General features: G+C 50.2%; 1 protein-coding gene across 3 annotated transcripts in view; it reads right to left on the bottom strand.

Annotated features, from left to right (window-relative positions):
• Lrrc20 (leucine rich repeat containing 20) overlaps positions 1-17,631 on the bottom strand; it is a 117,033-nt gene that overhangs the window by 24,823 nt on the left and 74,579 nt on the right. For all 3 annotated transcript variants that reach the window (XM_026785786.1, XM_005360089.3, XM_013351141.2), the window contains one exon: positions 4,229-4,396. In XM_026785786.1, coding sequence (XP_026641587.1) covers positions 4,229-4,396 — 168 coding nt within the window. The remainder of the gene's footprint in view (positions 1-4,228; positions 4,397-17,631) is intronic.

Genomic DNA, 17,631 nt, shown 5'->3' with positions numbered 1-17,631 from the left:
ACAAACACTCTTTGCTTGTTTGTTTTGAGACAGGGTTTTTCTGTGTAACACCCCTGACTGTCCTGACTTTGTAGACCAGGTTGGCCTCAAACCGCTTCTGCTTCTCAAGTGCTGGGATTAAAAGTGTGTGCCACCATGGCTGGCATTGAACAAACACTCTTAAGCCACCAACGCCTATCCCCCCACAACAAACAACCATGCTCCCCCAAATCCAGAGACTCCCCATCTGTATGGGAAGCACCAGGGGCCAGGGAAGGGAGAGAGTGAGGGAGGCAGCCCCTTCACCTCCTCCGCTTCCAGTCCATCTGATCCAGGTGTTTAGACTCTGGGAAATCTGGCCACTGCAAAGAGTGGACTAAGACACAAAAGATCTTCTAGACTAAGACCACAGACCAAAGAGGAGTTACAGGGTAATAGGGGCCAAGGTTGTATGATACGGCAGGAAATATGGGCTGGAGTGTGGGAACTGGTGGCCAACCTGGCTGAGAACAGAGGTTCTGTTCCCTGTAAAACTACTTTCTGAAGTATCTTTGGGTAGGTCATATTATTACTATTATTATTTAATATTTGATTTAATAGTATTGTGTGTATCTATGCCAAGAAGCCAAAGGAAAACTTTTTGTCATTGTTTGTTTTTAGATAGCCCTGGCTGTCCTGGAACTTACTATGTAGACCAGGCTGGCTTTGAACCTGCCTGCCTCTGCCTCCCCAAAATGCTGAGACTAAACGTGCCTGCCACTATGCGCGGCTTCAAGGAAGATCCGGTCAAGTTGGTATTCTCCTTCTACTTCTATGTGGGTTCCCTATATTAAACGCAGGTGGCCAGGTTCTCACCGGCTTGGGTGGCAAGCACAATACGTCTTGACAGCCCTGGTGGTTTTTATTATGACCATGGTAAGAAACACAATTCTTCACCACAACCCCAAACAGACACCTGAGTGTACACACAGTAAAACTGAAATTAAAAGTCACAAAGTAACAACGTACCGTGCTTCGTGCGATGTACCCTGATATTTTCTACTCTATTAAAAAATTGCTGGTCTCAACCCACTAATTTGCTATTACAGCTCCCCAGTGGATCACTGCCTACAACTGAAATAATCAGGCTGACTTGGTCTTAGGGACGTTAGAGGCCCTGTGAGGCTTCCAAATCCCTGCTCTGATTTTGGTTGTGCTCTCTAGCCAGTAAGCTGCAGGTGCCACATGCAGTGCCCACGGGGTAGAAGGGCAGGCAGCTACAGCAGAGGGGACAGCACAGAGAAAGCAGGGTCACAGACCAGAGGCTGTCTGCGCAGCCAGTGCCTCATAGCTGTGACACCTGAGGACATTCAGGCATCAGAAAACAACAAGGACAGATGGCACCCCATCCTGGGCCTCGGGAAAGCAAGCAGAAGTGTCCTCCCGCATGGCATGCTCTGCAGAGGGTCCTGGACATCTTCTCGACATGAAATGGACCCCCGACTTTTCCTTTCACCCCAGAACAGCCCAAAGTGAGTAGACCTGGAAGGCAGCACTAGCTGCAAGAACGGGGTGGCTGGGATGACCATGGATACTACAAGTATCAGTCTTCTAGGGCCCAGATAGGAGGCTTGGTGAGAGGAAGCCTTTCATGGGTGGGGATGGGGGGGTCCCTCCAAACACTTACAGCTGGTTCAAAGTTCACACTGCTTGCTGAGTAGAAGTTTTCCAGTAACTCAGAAATCTCAAAGCTGTTTCTGGGGTGGACAAGATGGCTTAGGGGGTGAAGGTGCTGGGCTTGCCTCCAAATCTAACAACCGGAGTTTGATCTCCAGGACCCACAGGGTGGAAGAGAGAATCTCTTTCTTTCTTTCTTTTTGGAGACAGGTCTCTCTATATACAGTCCCAGGTGTCCTGGAACTCACTATGTAAACCAGGCTGGTCTCGAATACAGAGATCTGCCTGTCTCTACTTCCCAAATGCTGGGATTAAAGATGTGCCAAGAACCAACTTCTAAGTTGTTCCCTGACCTCTTCGTATGCACCTGGGCTCACACACCAACCCCCATAAAATAAGTAAATAAATGCAATAAAAATCCCATGGCAAAAGTTTTTTTTAAAAAAAGATATTTTTCATAAAAAAAAATTGGCTTTATTTTTCCAGCACCGTTTTAAAGTTCTAAGAGGAAATAAATCACTTTGAAGACATCCCAAGCTCTGCCATTCCAGTCCTGTGGGAGACGAGCTATAGCTGGCAAACGGTACAAAGCTCTACCTACTGAAGGATGCAGTGTGTTCACTGGGGACAGCCCCCCACTCCTACCCTGGGGCTTGTCTTACTCCAAAAGGGCTATGAAGGATGTGGGATGGCCTTCCCACTGATTTGGAAGCAGAGCAGCCTCTGGGAAACCAGAATGAACCAGGGAGAGGGAGAATTGGCAACTCAGCAGGGTATGATGGCTGCCTCGGCCCATCCCCTCTCTCTGCCTGTGAACAAGTGCCTGGACCCCTGGTTTTGTCTCACTTAGTGACAGTCACATTACTGGCTGCAGCCAGTACAGATATTTAGTCTGCTCCCAGGCTTTGAAGTAAAGCTCTTTTTTCTTGTCTTTGACCACCTTCTGGGGTGGCCAGAGATGACCCGAGAATCAGGTGGCCACTGACCACATATCAGAGAGCTGCCCAGAACTTTGTCCGGGCCCCCCTGCTCAGCTCTGTATTCGGCACTGACCACAGGAGCCCTTGCCCGATGGCTGGCTGACTTGGATCCAGTGCAGGAAGAAGTGGAGGCAGAGGAAGTGAGGAGCAAGCAGAAGGCAGCACCAGGAATCTGAGACAGAGCTCAGCACAGCTTGGGTGACTCGGGTGGTACAGAAGGGGACCTGGCAGTGAGAGGGCACCCTGGGGATGCTCTATTTGCTTAGAGATGGTACAGAGGACCAAGTGACTAGTGAGTCAACTCAGACCAGACTGCTCAGGGACCCCAGGCCTTGGGAGTGCCCATGGCCAAAGGTTTCTCTGGGGCCAGCGGTGGGGATTGTCACCACAGACACTGGGCTGAGGTTCATAATTTTTCTTGCGCAGTCTCTCCATGCAATCTAATGGTCTCCTGTAACACTTAGGAGCTCATTTGACTCAATGGTCAAAGAACAGATTCAGGGGCCAGGGAGATGGCTCAGCAGGTGGAGGGACTTGCCAAGCCTGATGACCCGAGTTTAATCCCCAGTGTGCACAAGCTGGGAGAGAACTAGAGAACTGACTCCTTCAGGCTGCCCTCTGACTTCCTGTACAATCCGCAGCCAGCATGCGCGCATGTACACAGACGCAGACACAATAAATAAATACATGCAATTTAAAATTAAAGAACAACGATAACTAAACAATAGACTGAGAACTGAGAAGATGAGCTGGTTTCACCTCTTCGCAACCTGTCCATAGCATCCTGGATATTCAGGCACTGACTACCACACAAGGCAAGTATTGAGCGCCAAGCCATTCCCCTGCTGCAGCCCGAACCACTTCAAAGGCCATTGCCTTTAATCAAGAGGCAGAAAGGACCACAAAAACACTTGCAGGTAACATGGCTGACGTTAGAACAGCCATAATGATAGAGGCACAGTGAGAGGGTGAGACGGGGCCAGTGGAGTTAAGAGCCAAGGAGCTGAGGACACAGAGAGAACAGTGCACATCTGCTCTCTCTGGGGACGTCAGGCTCCTAGCTGAAGAGGACACTCAGTTCTGTGAGGTCCTGGTGTAATAGCGAGGTACTGCGTCGATGGGAAGGCAGGCACATTCTAAACCTTAGTAGAACCCAGTCTCTGGGGGCTGCCTTTTATAGGAGGTACTGGCCTGATGCTTCCTCATGGTGGGGGCCCTGAGTGACTGTTCTGAGCATGACCGGCTTGTGGCTCCTGCTACTTTCTGGGAAGAGAGAAGACTCAAGTAGAGCTCAGTGTAACGGGGCTGACGGTGGAAAAGGACTGCAGTCAGCTGAGGGTGGCCTATGAGGATCTAGAGAGATGGGACGTGAGGCCCACAATGCCCCGAGTAGTTTAGGACTGTGCTATGGGGAAAGCCCAGGCTGCTGACGGAAGTGTGTATCTGAGCTAGCACCTGGCAGGTGGCAGGGCTGTGACGTGGTGATCTTCCCAGGCTCACTGTCTGTTCAGGGGTCTTGGCCCTGCAAAGTCAAGCCTCCCTTATGCTCACAAAAAGTAAATCCCAGCGCTCTGTACTCTGCCAAACCTCAGACAGCAGCAGCCATAACTCACCCACGATCTCATTCTCCTCCAGGTTGATAGTCTCCAGTTCAGGCAAGGCGGTCAGCTGCTCTGGGAAGTCTTGAAACTGGTTCCGGGACAGGTCAATGGCCTTGAGGTGCTGGAGGCTGCTGACCTCGTTGGGGAGGCGATGGAGGTAGTTGCCTTCCAGGCGGAGCTCTGCCACAAGAGGGAAGAAGGAGAAATTGTGAGGGAAGGAGAACCTTCCAGAGGCCACCAGCGTTGCTGTCAGTGTTCAGGCCAGGAGGACAGTGAGAATGACCCTGCCTCACAGGGAGGCCCCAAGAGGATGGCTCCAGGTCTGTTTGCCCCAACCTTTGCCCAGGGCCTTCTGCCATTACTCTGGCAGAGGTATCCCCGCTTTGGCTCTATAACAGGCTCTCCTGACAGAAGCTGAGGCCCTAAGGTCCAGGTGTGATAGCTCCCTCAGACAGGCCTTGTGGGATATGTCAGGACATGCACCAAAAGGATCATGACCTTTCTTCAAGGCCCTCTTTGCTCCAGGATTGTTGGGGTAGCTCAGTTCTGTCAGGTGTCCTTGTTTCTCACCCAGCCACTACCAACAAAATATGGACAGGTTCCTTCCCTGGAGTGGTGACTGTGAAGCTAACCAGTGGCTTCTGGAAAGAACCCTCATGAGGAGGCCCAGACAGCACTGAGAGATGGACCATGGCTGAAGCCGAAAAGCTTCAAGAAAAAGGCTCCTGGGCCAAACATGGGGGCGCACATCTTTAATCTCAGCAGTTGAGAGACAGATGTAAGTGGATCTCTGTGAGTTCAAGAACAGTGAGAATTACATAGAGACCCCGTCTCAACAAGGAAGGAAGGAAGAAGGCTCCCTCTGCTGTGTTCGAGAACTTCCTTACTGCTACATGGCACACAAGATTTCCCCCCCCCCCCAGTCTTTAGTTCTTTAACTCACAGAAGAAAGGACTCTGTCGAGACCCTGAGATGGTAGCAGCAACATGAGAGGACAGGAAGGAAATAATGAGCAGAGACAATAGGAAGCATCTTGATTCGAGGGAGGCAGGGATACCAGTGATTTGGAGGGAGCCTTGCAAGATCTGCAGCTGGCTAATCTGAGAGGCTTCTATTTAACATACTATTTTTATTGATTATTTGGAAATTTCACATGAAACATCACATCCACTTTCCAGTCCTCCCAGGTACACCTCCTGAGCCTTTTAATCTCCCTGAAACAAGAGGAGGAGGAGAGAAAAAAGTCCAATTTGTGTTGCCCGTATACTTACTGGAGCATGGTCAAACTCCTAGTGGCAAGCCCCTTAAAGAGAACCGATTCCTTTCCCACCCCCACCAGAAGCCATCAACTGTGGAGAGCTACAATTCAGCACCCCATCACAATTTTTAAGAGTGATCTTCCATGGCTTCCTGCCTTGACTGTTTCTTTTGGGGGGGGTATGTGGTGTGGGGGAGAGAGGCTGTCACAAAAGGAAGGGCTTCTATTTTGCGATGCTCGAATTAGCTATGTCCATTTCATATGTGCCTCTGCATTTTATTCTTTTCAACAAAGAACAATATAAGTATAAGGCAGATGTTGGCTGTGTGGCTAGAGTATAATTGTCGGAAATACAGCTATATAAAATATGGGGCGGTGCAGAAAGGAAGGAAAGAGGCCTTTTAACCTTTCTGAGACTGGCTGAAGTCGGGTCTCTTTGACCCACTCAGAGCATCTCTGAAGCCAGAAGTAGAAACACAAGTTGTCTAATTCCAGGGTTTTGCCTGTGAGCTAACTGCCCTGTAAATTGCACTTCAAACAGGTTTTGTGACATCTTAAGTCTTTATTTTTCCTTGGTGTTAAGTAGCAAAATGGAAAGCAGCACGGCAAGCTATGAGAGGCGGCCAAACAAAGCTTTCTATTTGTTTTACGGCACGTCCCCCAGAATGAGAGTCTAGCACTCCATCCCTGAAGCCAGCCTAGTCCCTTCCTCTGTGTTCCACGTTCTCAGAGGGCTCCTGTGATGTGGACCCGGGTTGATGGTCTGTTCTGAGATCCCTACAGCCCTCCTTACGGTTTGCCACAGTAAGGGTTCCTCGTCCCCTTCAGCAGGGCTTCTGTGTGTGCGCGCGCGCACACACACACACACACACGCATGCACGCACGCACGCCTCTAGCCACACTAAGTCCTCTGCTGTGTTATGCTAAGGCAGGAACTGCACATGGTTCTTCGTTTCTATGTCCAGCCTACTTCGGGGCTGATGTGGTGGTCACTCAGTAAGTACCCAATGAATGATGGGAGGGGACATCAGGTGAGGCCTCCCAGTGTCCTATCTTTGGCAACATCATAAACCCAAAGTCCCATGAGCAAATCCAAGGCCTGTTCAATGTAACCAACCAAAGATTGATCCCTTTCACAGCTAGGCTCGTGAAGAACCATGCCAGACGCACAAAACATCCCTATCTGATGGTGGTACAGAGCTGTCATTCAAATAACCAGGAGGCTCAGGCAGGAAAATCTTGGAGTTCAGTCATCTGGAATTCCATGTCTCATAAGAGCCTTCAAAGCCTGCCTGTGGATAATGGTTATTAGTTACAGTGCTGGGGGCAATGCCAGACGTCTAGCTCGTGATGCCCTGGCCAAAGAGCATTTCCTCACGCTGAGCAGGTTACTGCCTTGGGGCCCTCATAGTTTGGTTGATTGATTGCTTGATTCATTCATTCATTCCTTTCCTCCTCCTTTCATTTCTTCTTTGTTTTCTCCCTCCCTTCTTCTGTTTCTTTTGGGGCGATAGGATCTCCTGCAGCCAGGGTTAGCCTCAAATTCCTTAGGTGGCTGAGCATTACCTTGATCCTCCTGACTCTCCTGCCTCGACCTCCCAAGTGTTAAGAATTACAGGTGTCCATCACCACACCTCGTACATATTTGCTGTCAGGGATCAAACTCAAGGGCTGTGTGTGTGCTAGGCGAACATTTGACAACTGGACGGCCGCCCTAGCACCCCACACCCCACACGCGGAGGCAGGGTTTCACTCTGTAGTCCTGCCTGCCTGGAACTTACTGTGCAAACCAGGCTGGCCTCAGACTATGTGTGGTCCTCTGGACCCGGCTTCTTAAGTTCTGGGGTTGCGGGCAGTCCTAGGGTTCTGTTTCCTCAAATGTTCTCTCCTGAGTATGTGTAAGCCCCGCAGCCTTGTGCGAGCTGTGTCTTCACGCCAGCATCACCTCACCTGAAGTGGGACTCCCCCCCCCCCCCCTTGGTCACTTTCCCTTCAGGACCTGCCCCTAAAGATCCCCCATTTCCTAAGCGAACTTGCTTGGCAGCACTCTGTCTCCTGCTGCGAGGACTCACAGCACTCTGCCTCCTGCTGTGAGGACAGAAGCTGCCGTAGGAAAGTGTCCCCAACAGTGCAGCCCAGAGTGTGCACGTGATAACACCTAAACGGTCCAGTACAGCGAGTACCCCAGAATCCTGGGCAAGTAAACAAACGAACAGGAGAATGGATTTTAGCGTCACCCCTTACAACCCTGCAAAGTTCCTGTTCCGAATACAGCGTAGCTCTTCCTTGAATTGATTTGTTCCTTTCATCAAGAAGGAAAAAAAAAACCCTATTATTGCTTTCTATAAAAAGTACTGCTGTTCATGTCTCACTGAACGCTGCTGCCAGAGGAAGACTCCAGGCCCCAGGCAGAAGACGGCGGAGAGGAAGGTGGAAAGGACAGAGGTGGCTGCCCTGGAACCTCTCGGGAGCAGGGGAGGGGGATTCTATGCGGTGTGTTTTCCAAAGCGCCTACTTTGCAGAAACGTGCTTCTCAGCTGAGTCTTCTCCCATTTGCCTGCAAAGCCAAACAGGCCACCTAGAAGCTGTCCTGGCACTCGCTATGTAGATCAGCCTAGCCTCAAACTCACAGAGGCCCACCTACCTCTACCTCCAGAGTGTGGAGATTGAAGATGTATTCACCACACCCAGACTGACTTTGAATCCCTAGAGCCCATGTTTGTGAGCCCCATGGTGCACAGCCACTCACTGCACCATGGGAGGAAGCGCAGAGGGGCCTCCCCCCCCCCTACCGTGGGGCATAGACAGCCATAAAATCTGGCAGATAAAATCTGTGAGTGGAGGGGGGAGGAGCAAATCCTGAGGAAGATGAGGAGTTATATGGTAGTACGGGCATGCTTATGCTCCCAGTCACAGAATGAAAAGCAATCTTATTACTGCTGGGGCCACTGACCACGGGAAGACAGCCAAGCGAGTCCTACCATCTCTCAAGTCACGTGGGAGCGGGTGTTTGTGACAGTTTGTAAACATAGCTACACTATCACCCCCACACGGTATGTCCATGTGAGGGGTCTCAGACCCGCTGCTGCCCCAGTCCCCTACGGCTGGAGACACAGACACAGACCACACATACATAGTTCATCAGGGCAAGCGCTACACAGGCTGAAGAAGCTGGGGGAGACTCTCCTTTCTCCACTTTGTTATTTCTAATTTCCCGACACGATCAAATTGTTATTAAGGGAAAAAAAGACTTTATCAAACCAATTCAGGCCTGAGTCTTATCACAGCCCCAGCATGGTTCAGGAATATAAGAAATGAGTCCCTGAAGGCACATTACAAGAAAGTCTTCTACGAGCTTGCCCCAGAGCCAGAATATGTATCCACATATCTGTGTGTGTGTGTGTGTGTGTATTTGTATGTGGTGTGTGAGTACTATGCATGTATCTAGTTTATGTGTCTATTTCTCTATGTATCTACAGAGCTACGTTCCTGTATATCTGTGTCTACGTTATGTTTCTATATTTGTATTTTGTATTTATGTGTGTTTGTATCCCTTTGTGTGTGCATATATGTATATACATATATATATAGAGAGAGAGACATATGTATCTATGTGTCAGTCCATCCATCCATCCATCCATGCATCCATCCATCCATCCATCCGTCCATCCATCCATCTCCTCTTGGCTCTGTATCTCGTTTCTGAAAAACACTAAGGATGCTCTTGGAAGGTCTCAGAGGCCTCATCCCATAGCCTCTCTGCGCCCCAGTGGCCACCAAGGTGTCACTCATGCTTCGTAGGGAACCTCACTTTCCTCACAACTCTACAGCTCCGTCATCCATCAGTGCAGTGCAGGGATGGCAGACGTGGGGCTCTGCCTAGTGCCTGGGAGATAAAAATGAAGGCTGTAGCTGTGGATCTCATCATCCCTCACTTGCTCAGGAAGCATGTCAGGGTCATACTTGGGTCTGGTTCACAGACAGTGATGACCAGAGACTGTCTTAACTGCTGCTCCACTCAGATCAAGAGATTGCCTGTATATGAAGCAGGTGTGAGGCCCTCTGCCAAGGCACCAAGACCCATAGACAGAGGCAGAGCCAAGGGCATCTGCCCATTCCTGGCTCCTAACTGACATCAGCCATGCCCAGGGCTCAGCTCCACCAACTCTCACACCTGAAGGCACCAGTCGGTGTCAGTGTCTACTGGCTTTCCCAAAGCCAAACACTGATCCTCGCTCCAACCTTCCTGTTGGAGCCAAACCACTGATCCGTCCATTGTGGGGACTAGTGACCTACTGGCCAAGAAGTGCCTGCCACCTCTCAGCAAAGCAGCTCACCAGGACAGAGGTCAGAGCCAAAGGAGCAGCAGAGAGAGTGAGGGGCAGTTGGCTGTGTGGGAATGCCAGCGCCCCGGAGAGCTATGCAGTTAGTGCTACCGTCTAGCAAAGGGGACAGCGGTACCTAGTGACCCTTGAGCTGGGTTCAAAACCAGAGCGGTGCATCACGCATACTGTGTACCTGGCACTGTGCTCAGCACAGACAGGAACCATTTGATAAGTAAATGAATAAGGAAATGGAGGGACAAATAAAAAGTTGGGGAATGACTTGACCATGAACCCCATATTCCCAGGTCTGGCCCAGGATGACATCTGCAGTATGGGAGTGGGGTTTGTGTGGCATCCTTCCAGACCAGAGAGGGGTTTCCCTATGTGTCTTGGCTCAAAGGAATGGCAGGGACAAAAGCAAGGGGAACTAAGCTGTCCACTCCAGCCTCAGGGGCACTGGAATGTGAATTTCAGGGTAAAATAGAGCACACATCCAATTAAGGTCAAATTTCAGATAACAATAAATGGTTTGTTTTGGTTTTATTTTCTCGAGACAGGGTTTCTCTGCATAACCACCCTGGCTGCCCTGGAACTTGCTCTGTAGACCAGGCTGGCTTCAAACTCAGAGATCTGCCCATCTCTGCCTCCCGAGTTCTGGGGATAAAGAAGGGCGCCACCACTGCCCAGCCAATAAATAATTTTTTTAAAGTGTGCTTTTACACCATATGTCTCACAGGGTGTGTTTACTCTCTGCTTCTCTGAAATTCATTGTAACAGGGTATCCTATACTTCATTTGTCAAATCTAGGAAACAGTACATAAGCTCAGACCATTTGCAGTCACATCCACCTGGCGTCTATGGTCAATTTGGAATCCTCCATGCCCAAAGCCCTCAGTTCTCTGAATGACTATGGAGCACCAGCGAGCATCTCTGGAGAGCCTGTGTGCTAACTACCTTCCCTGCATAGCCTCTGCGAACTCCTGGGATTGTCCCGCAAGCTCAACACCAGCATCACAAACAGAGTCTGCAAGTAAGATAGGTGAGGCTTGGGTAGTTCAATGGCTCAAGCCAAATCATGTCGCTAGCATTTGACTAAAGCACCTGGCTTCTACGGCCTAGATCTTGACCCTAGATCCAGGGAACCTAAGGACTCTGCCTGAAGGTGGGTCAGGTAGATCACCTCCATCTCAGGCTCCCCATCTCTGACAGCTAAGATCCAGTTCAGGTCCCATCGAAGTCTCTCCTGTGCAGGCTTATTTCTGTGACTATTATTATTTCTTGCTGCATTCTCCCTACAACAGACACAATAAGCCTCCCAATGTGACTGTCACTCTATAGCAGAACCACAGCCCATCAAAACGTTCATGTGCCTACCCGGTGCACTGGCTGCTTCTCTGTCACTGTAGCAGAACAGCTGACAGTGTAAATTGAGGAAAGGCATACTGTGGCTCACAGTTTGAGGGAGCATATCATGATAGCAGGGAAGATGCGGAGGCAGGAGGTGAGGTAAAGGGTCACACTGCTCATGGCCAGGAACCAGAAGGAAATTAAAGATGGTCTCAGCCAACTTTCTCCTTTTTTTTATTCCATCTGGAATCAGGGATGGTGCCACCCACATTTGAGGTGGGTCTTCTTTCCTCAGTTAAGCCTCTGAAAAACACCTTCGCAGACATGCCCAGAGGTATGTTTCCATGGTGATTCTGAATGCAGTCACGTTGATGGCTACTAAGCACCACACAATTCATCCCCAACCTCACAGGATCACCATGGAGTGAATACCTGCTTGGCCCTGATTCAGATCGGGTTTGAGTGTGTCCCCTCAATGTTTTTGTACCGGAAGCCTGACCCCTGGGGAAGGACAGTGCTGAGGAACTTTAACATGAGGAGCCCAGTGTACCGGGTGTGGCAGCACCAGCCTTTAATCCCAGCACTTTGGGAGGCAGATCTCTGTGAGCTTGAGTCTTGGTCTACACAGTGAGTTCCAGGACAGAAAGACATTGTCTGTTTCAAAGGGGGGAGGGGGCACGACACCAAGTGCAAGGTGTTTATCATGGAGGCACTGAGAGTCGAGGGATTCATGCCTTTCTTGCAGGGTGGAATAGTTTTCAAGAGTATGAGTCATTTAAAATCAAAGCCACCCAATATCCATGGCTGGTTCTCTTTCTACCTCTTAGCCACATTGTGATGAAGCCTGGGATCCTAGCCAGGACACTTAAGAATCACACTGTTCAAGCCATGCAGCTGCCTGAATTGTTCAGATATTCTTCAGCTTAGGTGTTTTGTTAGGACAACACAGAACAGACTAGCACGGAGGAGAGAGGCTTAGAGAGGCCAACTGGGGCCAGCAAGGTTGCTGACGACTCCGCCTCATCTTCTGAACAGCCTGCTCTGGGCTCCGGTGCTTTTCTCTACTGTTCCTATGTCAGAGGAAATAGTCCTAGCCACTTGACCTTCCACACTGCCACAGCCAAGCCTGACTCTCTCTTCACCCTAGGGTCACAGCACCTGGATCCTCTGCCCAGGGTCTTGTGGCTGAGGGGCTCTGGTCAAAAGGGCTGTCTGAGGAGCCAGGGTTCAGAGTTGGACAATTTGGGAATCCAAAGATAAAAGGAGTTTTGGGAGAAGACTCTACCACATCCCATTCTGGAGGTGTCCTAGCTGAGAACAGCCCGAGCAGCGACATTTCTTTGTTCGATGGCCCCCTTGAGCTGTGGTTTCCAGTCTTTGTCAGGTGCAACCTTCCTTTCTCATCTCACCGCTTCCTAGTCCGCTGTACGGTGTACAGCTGTCAGGGTCTACTTGGAATTAACCCCATAGGAAATGAAAAACCAGTCGATTCTGTTAGGGGACACGCGAGGCTGGCCAGTGACAATGCAGCTGCTCTGCAAAAGAATGTGCCAGCTCCACACTCCTGCAGACCAAGGTTCAGCCAACAAGGGGGCTCTGACCCTGCATCACTGAACAGCTGTGCCTGCCTACCCCATGGCAAGAGCCAGCCGTCCAAAGGGCCATGTGTGGTGTTGGGTCGAGCAGAGAAGGCTTCCTAAGGGTGTTAGCGGGAAAGTAAACAAAAGCTAAGCTTCCAGAAAATGTACCCTGAATTCTAGGGGATGGTAAGAGGGCCGGGGACTAAAAGGAAGTGCTGATCATTCTGCCCCCATGAAAGACTAAGAAGGCAGTTTTGTTATTGCTGTTCCTGTTTCACACAGCCAAGGCTAGCCTCAAACATCCTAGGCAGCAGAGGACGACTTGGAATTCTGAATCCTTGTGCCTTTGTTTCCCAAGTGCTACTATTAGAGGCATGCACCACCATGCTGGGTATAGGCAGCGTTGCGGATCAAATCCAGGATTTTGTGCACACCACACAAACATTCTATCAACTGAACTACACCCCTAAGTGGACCAACATCAACCCCTGAGTCAAACAGAACTGTGATGTAAAACGGTACAAGTATCCTTCCCTAGTGAATTGTATGAGCCCACCTTCTTGCTGTGTGACCTTGGCCAGGTTCCTTGCACTCCCTGAGAGAAGGGAAGAAGACCGAGCTAGAAACACAGTGAGAGGCAGAGAAGGAGGCAGAAAAGGGAAAAGAAAAGGTTGAGAGGGCTTTAAAAAATTTTAATAAATGCATATTTGGAAAGGGCTCACAACAATGCCTGCTCTTGGTGGGACGCTGTAAATGTCACTAACACTGGATGCATTTCTATTTCACAGGCCAGCGGCATCTCCAGAGCTGGCAGTGACAGCCGCTGCTGGGCAGGGAACTGGATGTTTGGGGGAGGAGAGAGACTTATTTCCCTCTATTATTCCTTTTGACTGGACCACTGCATTGTGTGTGCCTATTGCCTATTCAAAGTACACAAGCAGACAGGGCCCATTCTTTCCAATGATGTGGTGGAGTGGTGCAGGTGTGGCGGGGACCTGAACAGCCAGTAGATGGACAGAGTGCAGGGGAGGGAGGGGCAGAGAGGCCCTGCAGCACAGCAGTCAAAGAAATCCATGCAGGGAGCTTGGGAGGAAAAGGGGAAAGAGGGAAATTGCAAAGTCCATTGTCACTCGGGGTTTGGAAAATGTGAGCTTGGGAACTGAGCCGGAAGACACAGCTAATTCAGTCATCCTGCCCCGGTGTTCTGGGTGTGCCTCACCCCGTGTACACTGGCACACTTGCCCTGGCTAGGTAGGCAGAGGGCTAGGGAGCCAAGGTGCAGGATGGAAGAGGTGGTCTCCTGTTTGCGGGGCAGGTATACCTCTCCAGGCTGCTACCAGGCCCTCCCCACAGGCAGCCGAACTGATTTCTTCCAGTTCTATGGGTCTGTTGGCCTCTGGCAGACGGTTCTTCTGCCCAGAAACAGTGGTCACGAACATTTAGACTTGAATTCTGTTGCTTACAGCCAGGCAACCCCGGGGATGAGACACCCATGAGGACAGAAAGCACAAGCTGATGCAGGAGGCTACCACACCTGACACCTCCTCCATTCCTAGTACAATCCTTAGGGATGGGAATGGGGGCTGTCCCTATGGATGCTCAGAGGACATGGGTCCTCCTGGGTTCCATGACTCTAATCAGGATCTACGTGGAAGAAATGGAGAATGTGTGCCCCAGCAGCAGGTCTGACTGGTCCCTGTGAACAACGCTGACACCCACTTCGGCACCGCTGCGTCTGGCCGGCTTGCCCAGCGCCTTTCTCCACCTTGCCTTTATCCTTTTGTCAGCTAAGAGACATGAGCTGAGGAAAAGTAAATAGGAGGGGCTACGGCAGAGCATGAAGTAAAGGCCCAGTGCCCTGCGACTTCAGCCACACTTGATCCTGCCACCTGATGGCCTACGTGAGGACGGGTCCACCCGTCCTTGGCTCGGGAGATGTATTATGCCTCAGAGAACCCACCCCTAGCCTCCTTTTCCCAGATCATCAGGCAATAAAGCATCCTAGACCCTTTCCACACTGTCCCAATCCCCTCAAAACTCCCTAAGGCCTGTCCTGCTCCTGGGGCAGGACAGGGCAGCCCTCTCATACCAGGTGGCTTGCCGGAAAGAAAGGATAAAGTTCTCCTGCGCCTATCTGGTTGGCTGAGGCAAGAGGTAAAGTGTAATTTTCTCTACCAAAAGTCAAAGGAGTTGCTGCCTGGAGGCCCCTGCAGTGAGGACAATGACAGCATGGTGAGCCTTGAAGCCCTTAACAGAGAGCCCCGCAGGGGGCCTGCAGACTGAACAGGAGTACACACAGCACAGTGTCTCAGGGTGGCTGGCTCCCTGGCATCCTCCTGTCAGCATGGGCTCAGAGAAGAAACGCTTAGGGAAGGACGTAGAAAGAGACACTCATTACAGCTGGGAACAGTGGCGCACACCTGTCAAATCAGCACAGGGAAAGTGGAGGCAGGAGGATTAGGAGTTAAAGGTCATCCCTGGATATCTATGGCGTTGGACGTCAGTCTGGTTTACCTGAGACCATCTTAAGCAAGCAAACGAGTCCGTCACTGGAAACCGGAAGACATTTCAACTTCACACCGTAAGAATCTGGTGTCACCTCACCCTCCTCTCATAATACTTAATCAAGAGCCTTGTCCCTAAGCCCAGCTCTGCCAAGCCTCTTTTTCTCCCACAGCAGGGATTTTGGGTTAGCTTAGTCTCCCAGGCTGGCTGGCCAGCTAGCCTAAACCTCCCTGCCCAGTTTGTCCACAACAACACACTGTAAGCCAGCCCAAGCCCTGCTGCCTCTGCCTGTGGAGAGAACGAGACTCCCTTAGGACCTGACTGAAGATGGGTCTTCAAGCCCAGCCCCATTTCCTGCATCTGCTGGCTTTATACTTTGACTCACACGTCTCCTGTCTTCAATGTCCCACACAGCCTTTTCTTACTCCCAACTTATCCTGCCAGGACCTTTCTGGAACGTTCTTGTCTTAAGCACTGGCTCCATCTGGCCAGTCCCTGACAACATGCTTCATCCCTCTGCTCTGGACCACCTGGTCTTCTATCGTTTTTTACAGTTATTTTCCAAACATACCTTTTCTCTCCTGAAGGCTGCTATAGAAACTCCCCCTTATCTAACTGGCAAACGCCTCCTCATGCCCACTTTAAACCACTTCTCTGGAGCTTCCTGAGTTCCCACCCACGACTCTGGGTCTTCCACAAGCAACCCCTCAGCAGACAACTCCTTAAAAGTTTCCAGGTTGCTGTCTAGTCCACCTGTGTCCCCTGTGAAATGGTGAGGACCTCAGGGGCTATCTCTACCTAGCTCTAAGTCTTCTCATTCCCAAATGATGCTGGTGTTACAGTGAAAAATCACAGGCAGAGCGGGGCGAGCTGGAGATGGCTCTGTGGTCAAGAGCACAGGCTGTTCTTCCAGAGGACCCAGGTTCAATTCTCAGCACTCGCAACGGCAGCTCACAAGTATCTGCAACTATAGTTCCAAAGGATCCAATACTCTCTTTTGGCTTCTTTGGGCACCAGGTAAGCAAGTGTTGCAGACATATATGCTGGCTTAACACTCATACACATAAAATAATAAAATTAAATTCAAAATAGAAGCGTCCATAGGCTTGGGGTGAGGAGAGCTGAGTGCCCAGTGAACTGGGGTTCCTCTGCTATTTATTATTTGCTTGGACATACCATGAGTTGAGCCAGGACAGAGGCTTGTGAGCATCCACTGGACTGGAATGTGTGAGAGACTGACTTTTGTTTTTTGGTTTTATTTTTTAGATAAGGTCTCACGTAGTTCAGGCTAGCCTTCAGCTTTCTGCGCATTTGAGAATGATTTTGAACTCCTCATGCCTCCATCTCCCAAGTGCTGGGATTACAGCTGTGCACTACCATGCCTGGCTTATGAAAGACTGAACTTACTGACAACAGGGAAATCCAGTTTCAAACAGAATACTGACCCACAACCAGTAGCCCAGGAAGCCATCCAATTATCTGGAGTCACTAGCCTAGGACACTTGCTGTGCTGGCTAGCCTTACTTTAACTTGACAGATGAACTAGAGTTATCCTGAAAGGAGGAAACCTCAGCTGAGAAAATGCCTCCCTAAGATCCGGCTATAAGACATTTTCTTAATTAGTGCTTAATGGAGGAGGTCCCAGCCCATTGTGTGTGATGCCACTCCTTGATTGGTGGTCCTGGGTTCTATAAGAAAGGCTGAGCAAGTCATGATGAGACAGTCAGTAAGGAGTACTCCTCCATGTCCTCTGTTATCAGCTCCTGCCTCCAGGTTCCCGCCTGGCATGAGTTCCTGTCCTGGCCTCCTTCAGTGATGGGCTACAGTGTGGAAGTGTGAGCCAAATAAACCCTTTCCTCCCCAACTTGCTTTTCAGTCATGGCGTTTTGTCGAAGCAACAGAAATCTCAGCTAAGATACTTGCTCACTTAAGTCAGAAATCATAGAAACTGTTGTCTGTAACAACCCTTCAACAAGGCAAACCATAACCCCATTACAACTGGCTCTACAAGGTCAGAACTCAATAACCCACAGCTTCTCTAATTTGAAGGGAAAGGGGTACAGGTGGATCTGAGTTAAGATAGGATCTCATTTAGCCCAGGCTGGCCTCAAACTCACTATGTAGCTGAGGCTGGCTTTGAACTTCTGGGTTCTTCTGCCTCTACCTCCCAAGTATTGGGATTACAGGTTTGAGCTATCACATCTTGACGTGAGATTCCCCTCTGTATGTTGTGAATACTATTGATAAATAAAGAAACTGCCTTGGCCTGTTGATTGTTGAAATAAGAGCGGCGGGGCTGCTTCCCCAGCACCGGGCCGCCCACATGGCTAGCTTAGCTTATGCCCCGAAATAATTACACGGAAACTGTATTCTTTTAAACACTGCCTGGCCCCAATAGTT

This window comes from Microtus ochrogaster, linkage group LG2 (assembly GCF_000317375.1).
Source record: "Microtus ochrogaster isolate Prairie Vole_2 linkage group LG2, MicOch1.0, whole genome shotgun sequence".
Taxonomy (NCBI): Eukaryota; Metazoa; Chordata; class Mammalia; order Rodentia; family Cricetidae; genus Microtus; species Microtus ochrogaster.
Note: the sequence above shows the minus strand (reverse complement) of the source record. Positions and strands in the feature narration are given on the sequence as shown.